Source organism: Pongo pygmaeus, chromosome 3, assembly GCF_028885625.2.
Source record: "Pongo pygmaeus isolate AG05252 chromosome 3, NHGRI_mPonPyg2-v2.0_pri, whole genome shotgun sequence".
In the NCBI taxonomy this organism is placed as follows: Eukaryota; Metazoa; Chordata; class Mammalia; order Primates; family Hominidae; genus Pongo; species Pongo pygmaeus.
In genome coordinates, this window is record NC_072376.2 from 162,345,655 (window position 1) to 162,357,659 (window position 12,005).

General features: G+C 33.6%; 1 protein-coding gene across 6 annotated transcripts in view; it reads right to left on the reverse strand.

Moving 5' to 3' along the window:
* IQCM (IQ motif containing M) overlaps positions 1–12,005 on the reverse strand; it is a 505,544-nt gene that overhangs the window by 74,660 nt on the left and 418,879 nt on the right. For all 6 annotated transcript variants that reach the window (XM_054485869.1, XM_054485868.1, XM_054485865.1 and 3 more), the window contains one exon: positions 6,904–7,065. In XM_054485869.1, coding sequence (XP_054341844.1) covers positions 6,904–7,065 — 162 coding nt within the window. The remainder of the gene's footprint in view (positions 1–6,903; positions 7,066–12,005) is intronic.

Genomic DNA, 12,005 nt, shown 5'->3' on the forward strand with positions numbered 1-12,005 from the left:
AGAGTTAGGAATCTGGGTAGCTTTACTAGGTGGTTCAGGCTCAGGGCCTATCATAAGACTGCCTTCAAGCTCTCACTAGAGCTGCAGTCATCTGAAGGATTGAACTGGAGGCTCCATTTCCACATTGTATTACTCACATAGAACTCAGTGCCTCATTTGTGTAGGCAGAAGGTCTCAGTTCATCACCACATACACCTCTCTAAGGGCTGCTGGAGTGTCCTCATGACATGGCAGCTAGCTTTCCTCAGAGCAACTTACCCAAGGGAGAGCAAGGAAGAAGCCAGACTCTCTTTTATGATCTGGACTCAGAAGTGAAGTACCTGCTATATTCTATTGGTAACACCTGACACACTATGAAGGAAAATACACACAAGCATGAACCAGGAACCACATCCTTGGAGCCATCTTGGAGACTGGCTACCACTCTTCCTGAAAACCCTATATAAGATCAACAGCCTGCTTTGCTCAGAGACCATGCTTAACCAGTATAATGCCCCCTTCTTTAAATAGATAGTAAATTCAGATTCATGGGTTTTATTTCAGATACTCAGTGTTAGTGTCATCCTTTTTTTAAATTTCTAGATGTTCTTCCTAGATTTTTTGAAGTTCCTCATTTGAAAGCATTCTATTTGACCCAGGAACCAACAACAGTGTTCACTGCACCTACTGCAGCCAAAACTCTGATGTTGCTTTATATCTGCTAGAATGTGAACACTTCTATGGCAGGTATTAAGCCTAAGTTATTTCTCAATCTTTATTGCCAAGCATATAGTAGACACTCAGTTAATACTTGTTAAATAAATAGATGCAGAAATCATAATGAAATATTAATCTTCCAAATTTCACCTCACAAAGTTAAGCAGTATTGAGTGGTGGATTGTTGTAAATGTACAACTCACATTTTCTTTATCTAACAGACCTGGTGCCATCTTAATATTTTCTTACTCAAATGTTTCCAACATGCTTGTTGAAGTTGGGCTTGGGAGGTAGGAGACACATCTCTGATTTTATCATTGAAGTTTAAGGGAAAATGGAATTCACATAGAACACAACCATTTCACTAAATGAGAAAGACCTAATTCATCACCCTAATACATTTTTTGTAACTTGAATATAGTCAAAAACTTTAGCCAGATACAATATTGCAATAGTTTTTATCTTACTCTTGGATGATTCATGTAAGTACAGCAAGTGTTGAAAGTTTGAACCAACTCAACCATGTGAACATAAAACATTTCTCCCATCAACAATTACAATTACCATGAAAACACATTCACATCCATTTGCCACTACCAAAGAAAATCAAAAGGACTTTAGAGAACATGACATTGGAGGCTGATGGCAGTGTATAGTGGATAAAATAAGGGATGAATGGGTATATACCCAAACAACTTTTCAAATCCTATTTGGTATAAAATATATTTTTCAGTGACTATATTATTCATCTCGAGCAAGCAGATACTCTACAGGCAAAGCACGACATTGACCTAAACATAGTGCATTTAAATGTATCCAAAATAGAATAGGCCATTTTGTATACTTGAGCAGATATAAATGATATAAAATATATAGAGCTTCTTTCAAATGATAATGTAAGTTTTTTACCGTAATTAATCCTACAGAATACCTCAAAGAATAGGCTCAAAATTAAGCTTAGTTTTTGACCAGGATAGCAAATTTAAGAAAGCAAAATAAATCATATACTCATCAAATAGTTACAAGAAAATATGACAAAAAATTAGATTAAAAAATACGGGTAGAAATCCAAGTAAATTCTGGGATGCGTATTTTTAAAAGCCTTTAAAAAGTGCAAAAATATAAGCAGAACTAGTAGTGGCTAAGATTATATTCACAATAAATCAAACATGTATTGGATTATCATGTATTCTGAGCTTCATCCCTTAAAAGAAATGAGAAAATTGGAAAAATGTTCAGAGAGAAGTGCCAAAAGGGATCAAGGATTAGGAGGGATTCTGAAGAATACATTAAATAGCCTATTTTAGAAAACAGAGAGTCATAATAATCTACCCATAGCCTTTATTTTGTTGTTAGTGAATAAGTTTCAACTGCAATAAAGGATATACAAGAAAGTCTTATGTTACAAAGTAGAAAATTCTTAAAGAAGATCACCAAAAATCAGCCTTAACTGTCAAGGATGATTGTCTAATTGCTGGAATCTTTAAAGCTAAGATAGATTCTAATTTAGCAAATGTATATCAAGTCTTGACTAAAGACAGTGAAGCAAACTGAATTGCATAAAAAATACCTTGTACTTTTTTAATGGGAAAAAAACAGTAATTAGGCCAAGAAATCAGGTTCTAGTATTAATCACGTAATTTAAATAACCACGTATTATAAGGGAAAGTAAAATGTATTATATGAAGTGCTGGAAATGATATGAAAAAGAAGTAGTAGAACTAGAGGTCGTTGATATTACTCAGCATCTGAACTAATGAGAAACTTGACAGTAATACAATAATACCATTTCAGTTAAAATGGACCATTGGTTTGGGAAAGTAATTTGATCATTCATTTGTATTCCCTAAGTGATTTTCTTGAAAGATAATAGCTAATCCACCACTTCAAGGTATCTCCATTAGAATTCCAAGAATTATAGGCCTAAAATGCTCCTTAATATAATCTACAGCTTCAAGGTTAAAAATTTGCCAAAGTCACAAAAGCTTAACGAAGGAGAGAAACAAGTTGAGCATATTTGTGACAGTCCAGAGGGTTGGGGAACTTGAGGACAGACAGTGCATAAGGAAAGACAACCGAAAATAAGTTAAAAGACTAACTTTCCAAAATAGCCTTTCCAAAAATAAGTATGACAAGTCATATATTCCTGGAAAAAAATTAAAGACTTGTTTTTTACTTGGTCTAAGATTATAAAATTATAATCTAGAAGAAATTCTTTGTGCCTATTAGCAAGTTGAAATTATGACTTATGCAGCATTCCAGTTACAATCAAGCCACTATTCTAGGAAATATGGGAATAAAAATATGGATGTACCAGGTATTTTTAGAGAATGTATGGTCCTAATACTAGGCAATTTGTTAGCAACCCAAGCCATTTACGGAGCATTCGTAACTCTATTTATTCCTTGGTTCTTGCTGTTGATAGATCTCCGAATTTACACAGTGAAATCAATAAACAGGAATACCTACATTGTAGAGTATTAATGTTGGAACACATAATAAATTCCCAGAGCTTTCTTCCCTAAAATGTTTATAGTTCAGGAGTTACTCAGTTTTAGGAAGCACTTCTGTAATAGACTAATCTTTTTGAAGACAATTGTTGCAAATCTCTTGTCAGTCAATTTAATAACCATGTAATTCAAAAAGATTCAAGGCTCTGGTCACTTACCCAAAGAAAAAGAAAAAAATCAGCAAAAAGCTTGGAAGACAGAGTTTGAAAATAACAACATAATGCCACTTGCATATTTCCTTTTGTTTATTTTAACAAAGTGTTTGCAAATAGGCTCTAAACAACAAACACAAATAGGTATAGGTCACCTTCCGATAATTTCAGGTGGAAAATTGCAGAGAAAATAAATAGCAGTCAGGTTCTTAATTCATCTTATTAAACCCAAAACTTTCAACTTAAGTTATTCTTTTTCATAATTTTCCTTCCTTTTCATTCTCTCTTCTTCCTCTTGGCTATTATAGAACTGAGCACTTAAATATGCCTTTGTATGCACCAGCCCAGTAATATTACACTGAATTTGTGACTCTCTTTAAGTAAGTTTTAAAATGCAAGTTTTAAAGCTTCAAGAGGAAACATCTTTTAAAAATACTACCAAAATAAAAGCTTCCCTACCTTGGTTCTTTAATATTTATATTTTTAACTTTCTTTTTATAGATTTATTGAGGCATAAAATATATACAATAAACTGCCTAAAGTGTACTATTTAATAACTTTTTACTTTGTACATCCATGAAATGATAACCACAATCAAGATGATAAATATTTCCATCACTCTCAAATTTTTTAACCCATCACCTCTCACTTCTACTTCCAATCCCCATTCCCAGGTAGCCACAGATTTGTTTTTGTCACTAATCAGTTTGCATTTTCTAGTATTTTACATAAATGGAATCATATAGTATGTACTCTTTATTGTCTGGCCTCTTTCACTCGCATACTTATTTTGAGATTCAGCCATGTTGTTATACGTATCAAAGGTATCCAGGTTTTTCTTTTATACTGCTGAGTATTCTACATGGATATATCACAATATGTTTATCCATTCATCTGTAGGTAGTTATTTGAGTTGTTTCTATTAGTTTGAGTCTTTTACAAAAAAGTTTTATGAATATTCATATACAAGTTTTTGAATAGACATATACTTTCTCTTCTTTGGGATAAATATGTAGAAGTGTAATGCCTGGTTGTATGGCAGATGTATGTTTAATTTTATAAAAAATTGACCAGGCGCAGTAGCTCATGCCTGTAATTCCAGCACTTTAGGAGGCTGAGGCGGGCAGATCACTTGAGGTCAGGAGTTTGAGACTAGCCTGATCAACATGGTAAAACCCCAACTCTACTAAAAAAAATTACAAAAATTAGCTGGGTGTGGTGTTGGGCACCTGTAATCTCAGCTTCTTGGGTGGCTGAGACACAAGAATCACTTGAACCTGGGAGACAGAGGTTGCAGTGAACCAAGATTGTGCCACTGCACTACAGTCTGGGCTACAAAGTGAGATTCTCTCTCAAAAAAAAAGAAGAAAAGAAAATAGATAAATAAATGCAAAATATTTTGCAAAGTGTATTTACCATTTTATATTTGTACTAGCATGATATTAATGTTCCAGTTGCTGCTCATCCCTGCTGACACTTGATATGGCCAGTCTTTTTAACTTTAGCCATTTTTGTAGATATATAGTGATATCTCACTGTGGTTTAATTCACATTTTCCTATGACTAATGATGGTACACAACTTCTTATGGACTTTTTGGCCATTTATATAAATGCTTCTCTTCTAATTTTGTGTTTATTTTAAAACATTTTACTTATAGTAAACTTCATTCCTTTTGGTGTACAATTCTATGGGTTTTGACTTATTTATAATTATGTCATCACTATCATAATCAAGATACAGAATGGTTCCATCACCCTAAGAACTCCCTCATGCTGCCTCTTTGTAGTAAAACACTAGCATCAAATTTAAGCCCTAGCAATCACAGGCTTGACCTTTGTTCCTACAGGTTTGCTTTTTCCAAAGTGCCACTTAAATGGAATCATACCATAGCCTTTGACTCTGGCTTCTTTCACTTAATATGATGCATTTGAAATTCATCCATGTTGTGTGTATCAATAGTTCACTCCTCCAAATCTGCTGAACCAAATTTTTATGGATGAACCAAATTTTGTTTATTCATTCACCAGTTGAAGAACAGCTGTGTTGTTTCCAGCTTTTGGCAACTTTGAATAATGTTGATTATATATATATATATGTATGTGTGTGTACATATATATGTTACATATATAATATATTGTATATATTGCCTTTTTTTATATATTGCATATATATATATATATATGCTTTGTGTAAATAAATGTTTTCTTTTATTTTGGGTAATTACCTAGGAATAGAATGACTAGGCTTTATGATTAGAATATATTTAATTTATAAGAAAGTATCAAAATATTTTCAAAGTGGCTGTATTATTTTGCATCTCCACCAGTAATGTGTGAGTGTTTGAGGTATTCCACCTCCTTGTTTGGTATCATTAGATTAAAAAATTATTTTAGCCTTTCTAATAAGTGAGAAGTAGTATTTCACTGTAGTTTAAATTTGCATTTCCCTGATGACTAATGATGTTGATCATCTTTTCATGTGCTCATTTGCTATCTATATATCTTCTTTGACTATTTGGTTTTGCAAAACTGCGAAGTTAATTTATAGAAAAATAGTCTTTTCAACAAATACTGTTGGAAAGTTTGTGATATCAAAGTATTAAAAAAGAAGTTCAATTTATATCTTGAGCCATATATAAAAATTAACCCCAAATCAACCACACACTGAAATATAAATCTAAAACTATAAAATTTATAGAAGAAAACCTTGTTGCTACAATCCAGGCCAACGCTTATTGGATATGGCAGCAAAAGCATGCAATAAAGAAACACATAGTAAATTGTACTTTATCAAAATTGAAAACTTCTGCTCTTCAAAAGATACTATTAAAAGACAGAAAAGACAAACCATACACTGGGAGAAAATATTAACAAAGCATATATAGGTTAAATTATTTGTATTCAGAATATCTAAAGGAGTCTCAAAACTTAATAAACATTACTAAATAATATGAAAATGATCAAAAGTTTTGAATAGACACTTCAACAAAGACATACAAATAGCAAATACATGAAAAGAGGCAAAATAACATGATTTACTAGAGAAATGCAAATTAAAACCACAAAAAGCTACCAATATACATCTATTAGATTGGCTAAAATTAGAAAGACTGATTGTACCAACTGTTGATAGAGCTGTGGAACAAATGCAACTCTCATATCTCTGTAGTGGGTGGTAATATGAAATGTTATAATGACTGGAAAACAGGTTAGCCAACAGAAATGCAAATACATGTCTAAACATAGTCCTGAACATGAATGTTCATAGCAGCTTCACTGGTAGTAACGCAAAAGTGAAAACAACCCAAATTTCCATCAACTAGTGAATAGACAGGCACAATGTAGTTCCACTATTCTAGTGGAGGCACCAAAGCATAAAATAGTCCCTTTTTAAATTGCAGGCAGAGTATCTAAGAAGTAAAGAGAACATTCTATAAGATCTATGTATCATCCCACATCATCTAAGTGATGAATATAGTTATATATTTAATATGATAAGGTATCACTTCTTCTTTACAATAAAAAATAAGGTTCAATATCTTACCTATATATCTATAACCTTCTTCCCCATTTACTATGGGTCTCAACCAAGTTGACTTGAGTAGTGTACTGTCAGGCACATGTGCACCTTCAGGAGGATAGAGTGTAAATAGCATTTCAATTGCTTTGGACTTTTTGATTAGTTCAGAATATTTTTCTTTGCCATCTATAAAGAAAAGATAAAAATATATAAAATTTTAGACATTTTACAGAGTGTCATACTTGCTTCTTTTAAGGGATGCAAATTAAAAACTAACATTTGGATACAACAGGTCACACTGAAAACATGTCTTTTTTTTAGTCAAAGTTACTTTACCAAAAATCTTCTTGTTAATTCCAAGCAAAAACTAAGGAGTAAGGGCTTTACTAATACCATCTTAAACCACTATCGTCTTGAAGCAGTATTGTTAAGGCTGTGAAAAAAAATAAGATACCCAACGAACAGCATTCATGTTATAGATTCTATAACATAACCATATATTCTTACTTTTAATTTCTATTAAACAATGGAATCAGACTAATCTGACAAAAACGTTGAGTAAATATAGAGTTCCATATATTGGAACTACTAAAATAATTAATATTCCTAGGCTATGGTTTTTAAGAAAATATAAAATGCATATTGCTGTGACTGAATTATTTTTATCTGGCAAACATTTGTATAGCACATATTATGTGCAAAGGATTATTCCTAGTGCTTTAAAATATTAACATATTTAATTTTCGTAACATACCTGTAAGGTAAGTTCTATTATTATTTCCTTTTACATGTACAAACTGAGACCCAGAGAAGTTAAATAACTTGCCTACATTTCACAGTCTATAAATGATGCAAGTGGGCTTCAGATACCTAAGGAAACTCTTATTTGCAAATGAATCTTTGTCAGCTGAACATGACCTGTATTAACTAGTAGCTGAGAAAACTGGAATTAAACAATAATTTAAATTGCACAGTGAAAAATCTCTGGTATGCCCATTGGGCCTCCAGTTTGTAATTCTAGTTTTTGGTTGATAAGCCAGGGTCCTAAAATTCAACAAAGCAGTCTCCTGAGGACTTAAGTGATTCTGCCTAGAAACATTTTAAAGAAAAGAGACACTAATGTAAATCTCCACTTATAACCCGATTACATATATTTCCCTCCTTTCCTCTTAGTCTCCTTTATTTTGTTACATGTCATATTTTCTGGCAAAGTGAATATAAGGCCATATGACATGATTTGATGGCGAGCAGTGTGCCAGGTATCCATCTATTGCCTCACAGATCCAAATCCATCCTTCACTGTCCTGCTTGTGAGGCTAAAACACTTCTTTCTTGCAATATGGCATGATTTTAAGTATAAAACAAATTGGGCAATGGAGAGAACTAGAGGATGAATGAGTTCTTTCTGGATCTGGTGCATCTCTCAGAAGGCTCCTGAAACTTCTCTGGCATCTCAGAGGGCACTCCCCTCCTCCCATCACTGGGCGCTTCCTAGATAGTTCCACCAGTGCAGCACCTTCCTATGAATGGCTTCCCATTGAGTTCCACAATGTGACATCACCCTACAGAGAGTTTGCCCCAGATCTCCAGAATAGCTTCTCCATGAGTACCACTAGAATGCCAGCTCAGTGTACTCCACCAGTCACTGACTCCCCATGGGTGGCCTTTGTAAACATTTGTTCCTTCCTCAGGTGCTCTGCCTCAGACCAAGGGGTCCCTATATCTGCTCTTGTCAATTATTAGAGTTATTTTACCCCTTAGTAGAAAATCACATTTACTCCAATCTCTGTCATAGTTAATAACTACTATATTAGACTTTTCCTGCTTAAATTACTATGTAGTTTCTATCTGCTAAGTGGACCCTAACTGATACAGACAGAACTGGGTTCTAATTCTTAATGGGCTTTGAAATATAGTCATGTGCTGCATAACAACATTTCAGTCAATGATGGACCAGATATAAAACGGAGCTAAAATGCCTAGTGAAGTCCTGGCTGTGCTAACATTGTAGCACAATGAATTACTCATATGTTTATGATGATGCTGGTGTAAACAATGTTACTGCACTGCCAGTTATATTAATGTACAGAACATGCAACTATTTACATTACATAATACATGATAGTAAATGGCTGTTAGTGGTTTCTGTATTTACCATACTATAATTTTTAACATTACGTCACAGTGTACTCCTTCTACTTATAAAAAAAAAAAACAAAAAACAGTAAAACAGCTTCAGGCATGTCCTTCACGGGCTATTCCAAAAGAAAGCACTGTTATCATAGGAGATGGCAGCTTCATGCTGCTATTGGCCCTGAAGATTTTGCAGTGGGACAATATGTGGAGGAGAAAGACAGTGAATATTGATGATCCTGTGTAGGCCAAGGCTAATGTGTATGTTTGTGTGTTTATTTGTAATAAAAAGCTTAAAAAATAAAAAATATAAACAAATCCTAAAATAGGGTTTACAGAATAAGAATGCAAACAAAGAATATATTTTTTTACAGTTGTACAATCTATTTGTATTTTCAGCTAAGTGTTATCACAAAATGTCAAAAAGTTACAAAGAAATTTAAAAGTTTATAAGGTAAAATATAATAAGCTAAGGTTAATTTTTTATTGAAGAAAGAAAACATTGTTGCTATAAAGTTAGTGTCGCCAAGTGTTCAGTGTTTATAAAGTCTACAGTAGTGTACAGTCATGTCCTAGGCCTTCACATTCACTCATTGACTCACCTAGAGCAAATTTCAGTCCTACAAGCTCCATTCATGTTAAGTGCCCTATATAGGTGTATCACGTTTTGTTTTGGATACTGCATTTTTACTGTACCTTTTCTATGTTTAGATGTGTTTAGACACACAAATCCTTACCACTGTGTTACAATTACTTACCTATATTTTTCATATGCTTCAATATCAGGTCAAATAAAATGTCTACACTAAAATCTAAGTAGTGGTGAATATAGAACTGCCACTTTCTCCCACTAGCTTATCCTGATTGAAGACTAATAGAAACACATGAAGTCAATGGAGTGAGTGTTGAATTTGCAAGGATAATGTAAAGATAAATGTAACATTAGACACATATTGAAGGTTTGTAGCTTAGAGTCTTGCTAATGTCTCATTTTCCAATTGATAGTGTCAATGGAGCCTTGGAACTTACACAAACAAGGCCTCATGATTTTTTAAATGATTGTGCCTTCTTTCATAATTACAAAGTTAACTAAAAATAAACATTTTCTCATTTCAAAAGGCATATAGCTGGTAAAACTCTCTTCTTTATATTTCATTACACGTCATCCCAAGATAAAAGCAGGAATTTAATTTGTTTCTGATATTAATAATTTTTGCTGTTTATGGACTACTTCTTTTTTGATATACTAAGTCAATATTGCCATATGGGATTTAGATGTAGCAATACACTACTCTTAGAACTCAAAAGAGTAAGAGCTCTTCCTTAACCCTACCTCACCAGGCCACATATGCAATATCTGAAGTTTTTAAAATTAACAAATGTATATAACATAGTTGCCAGTATTTATTGAGAGCTTAGTATACAACAGGTGTGCAAAGCAGGTTATACACATTTGCTAATTTAATTCTAAAATCAGAATATGTTTAATTTGCTGACAATCATATGAGGTTAATATTATCATACCTCACAGCTCAAGATACTGAAGCATAGGGAGGTTACAGGGCATTTTCAAGGCCTCCCAGCTGGTAAGTCGTGAAACCAGAATTTATTCTCTATTCTGTCTAACTTCAAAGCCTGTCTTTTAAACCACAATGCATATTGTTTTAACCAATGGTTCCTGGTATCAGGAGACTGTTAGCACTTCCATAGTTACGAGTCAACTGGTGGTCTCTCCCATTGCTATCACCCTTCCAATCTTTTTAAATCCTTCTACAGCTGTACCTGTAAAGTGTACTCTGCTGGTCAGCCCTCTGAGAGCAGCATATAGCTCTTTCCTGGAGGTTTACTGATGTTGGTCTTCTCCACAAAAATTTATTTTGTAGCAGCTATTGAAAAGCCCTCAGGTCAAAACCACCATTTATAAACTGATGATGGCCCTCTCAGTTAGCTAAGAATAATGGCTAGTATAAAATCCCACAATATGAACTCTACACCACCTCTAGTTTTCCCCTCTTCTCAGATAAGTGAGGCTCTTTATGCTTAATATTCAGGGTAGATGAGGAGTTTTCAGAGAACTCAAAGTTGCCCTTCCCTTCCTCTCCCAAACAATGTGCTGTGTTATTGAGAGCTTGGTGCCTCCCTCCTGCAGAGCCTGGAGTATTTAAGGCAGTGGCTCCAGGGTTGTACTTCAAGAATCACAGTGATTTTAAAAATAAATAAATAATATTAGAAAATTGACATAAAGATGGCAGACAGATTTATGGTCTGCTAAGTGAGCATAATAAAAAGAAAGAGCATCTATTGTCATAACTGTTCCTCTTTTGTTTGTATTACTGAAGGATATTTCACCACTCAAAATGTATGGGCAAGAACATCTCAGATGAAAGAACAATAATTTACATTGAACCCTGGAGATTCCTAAATTTCCAGGATATTTTAAAGTTTCAAGTTCTTTCTAACGTACCTGCACCTTCACACAAATGCCAGCATAGACACAATACTTTAAAAAGGGCAAATGTATAAATTATTAAGGTCAGGACCAGTCCTAAGTGTACCAGGGAGACTTGTGGCTAACAAAGCTTTACTAGTGACCTTGGGTTATTAAACCAGAATGGTAGGGCTAGTTACTGAAGTCAATTTTTAACAAGTATTTATAAGTACAGATAGAAATAGCCTAATCCTTTATCTTTACCCTGTACTGGTACTATTGAGTAACTACATTTATCTGCAAGGTTTAAAAAAAAACATATTTTATAGTTTTCATACTAATACAGGCTAAAAACAATGGCAACAGGTAGATGTTTTCTTTCATTGTGAATGTTATGCATTCACAATGAATTAGCAACGTAATGCATAATATTTAATAAATAATGAATGATATTCATTAAATTGCTAATGAATCCTTCGTGGACTACTAGCCAATACTGTGAGGTTTTTAGTATGGAGTTTTCATATGTGAGTTTGAACTGGTGGACAAATAATCTATAACCCAG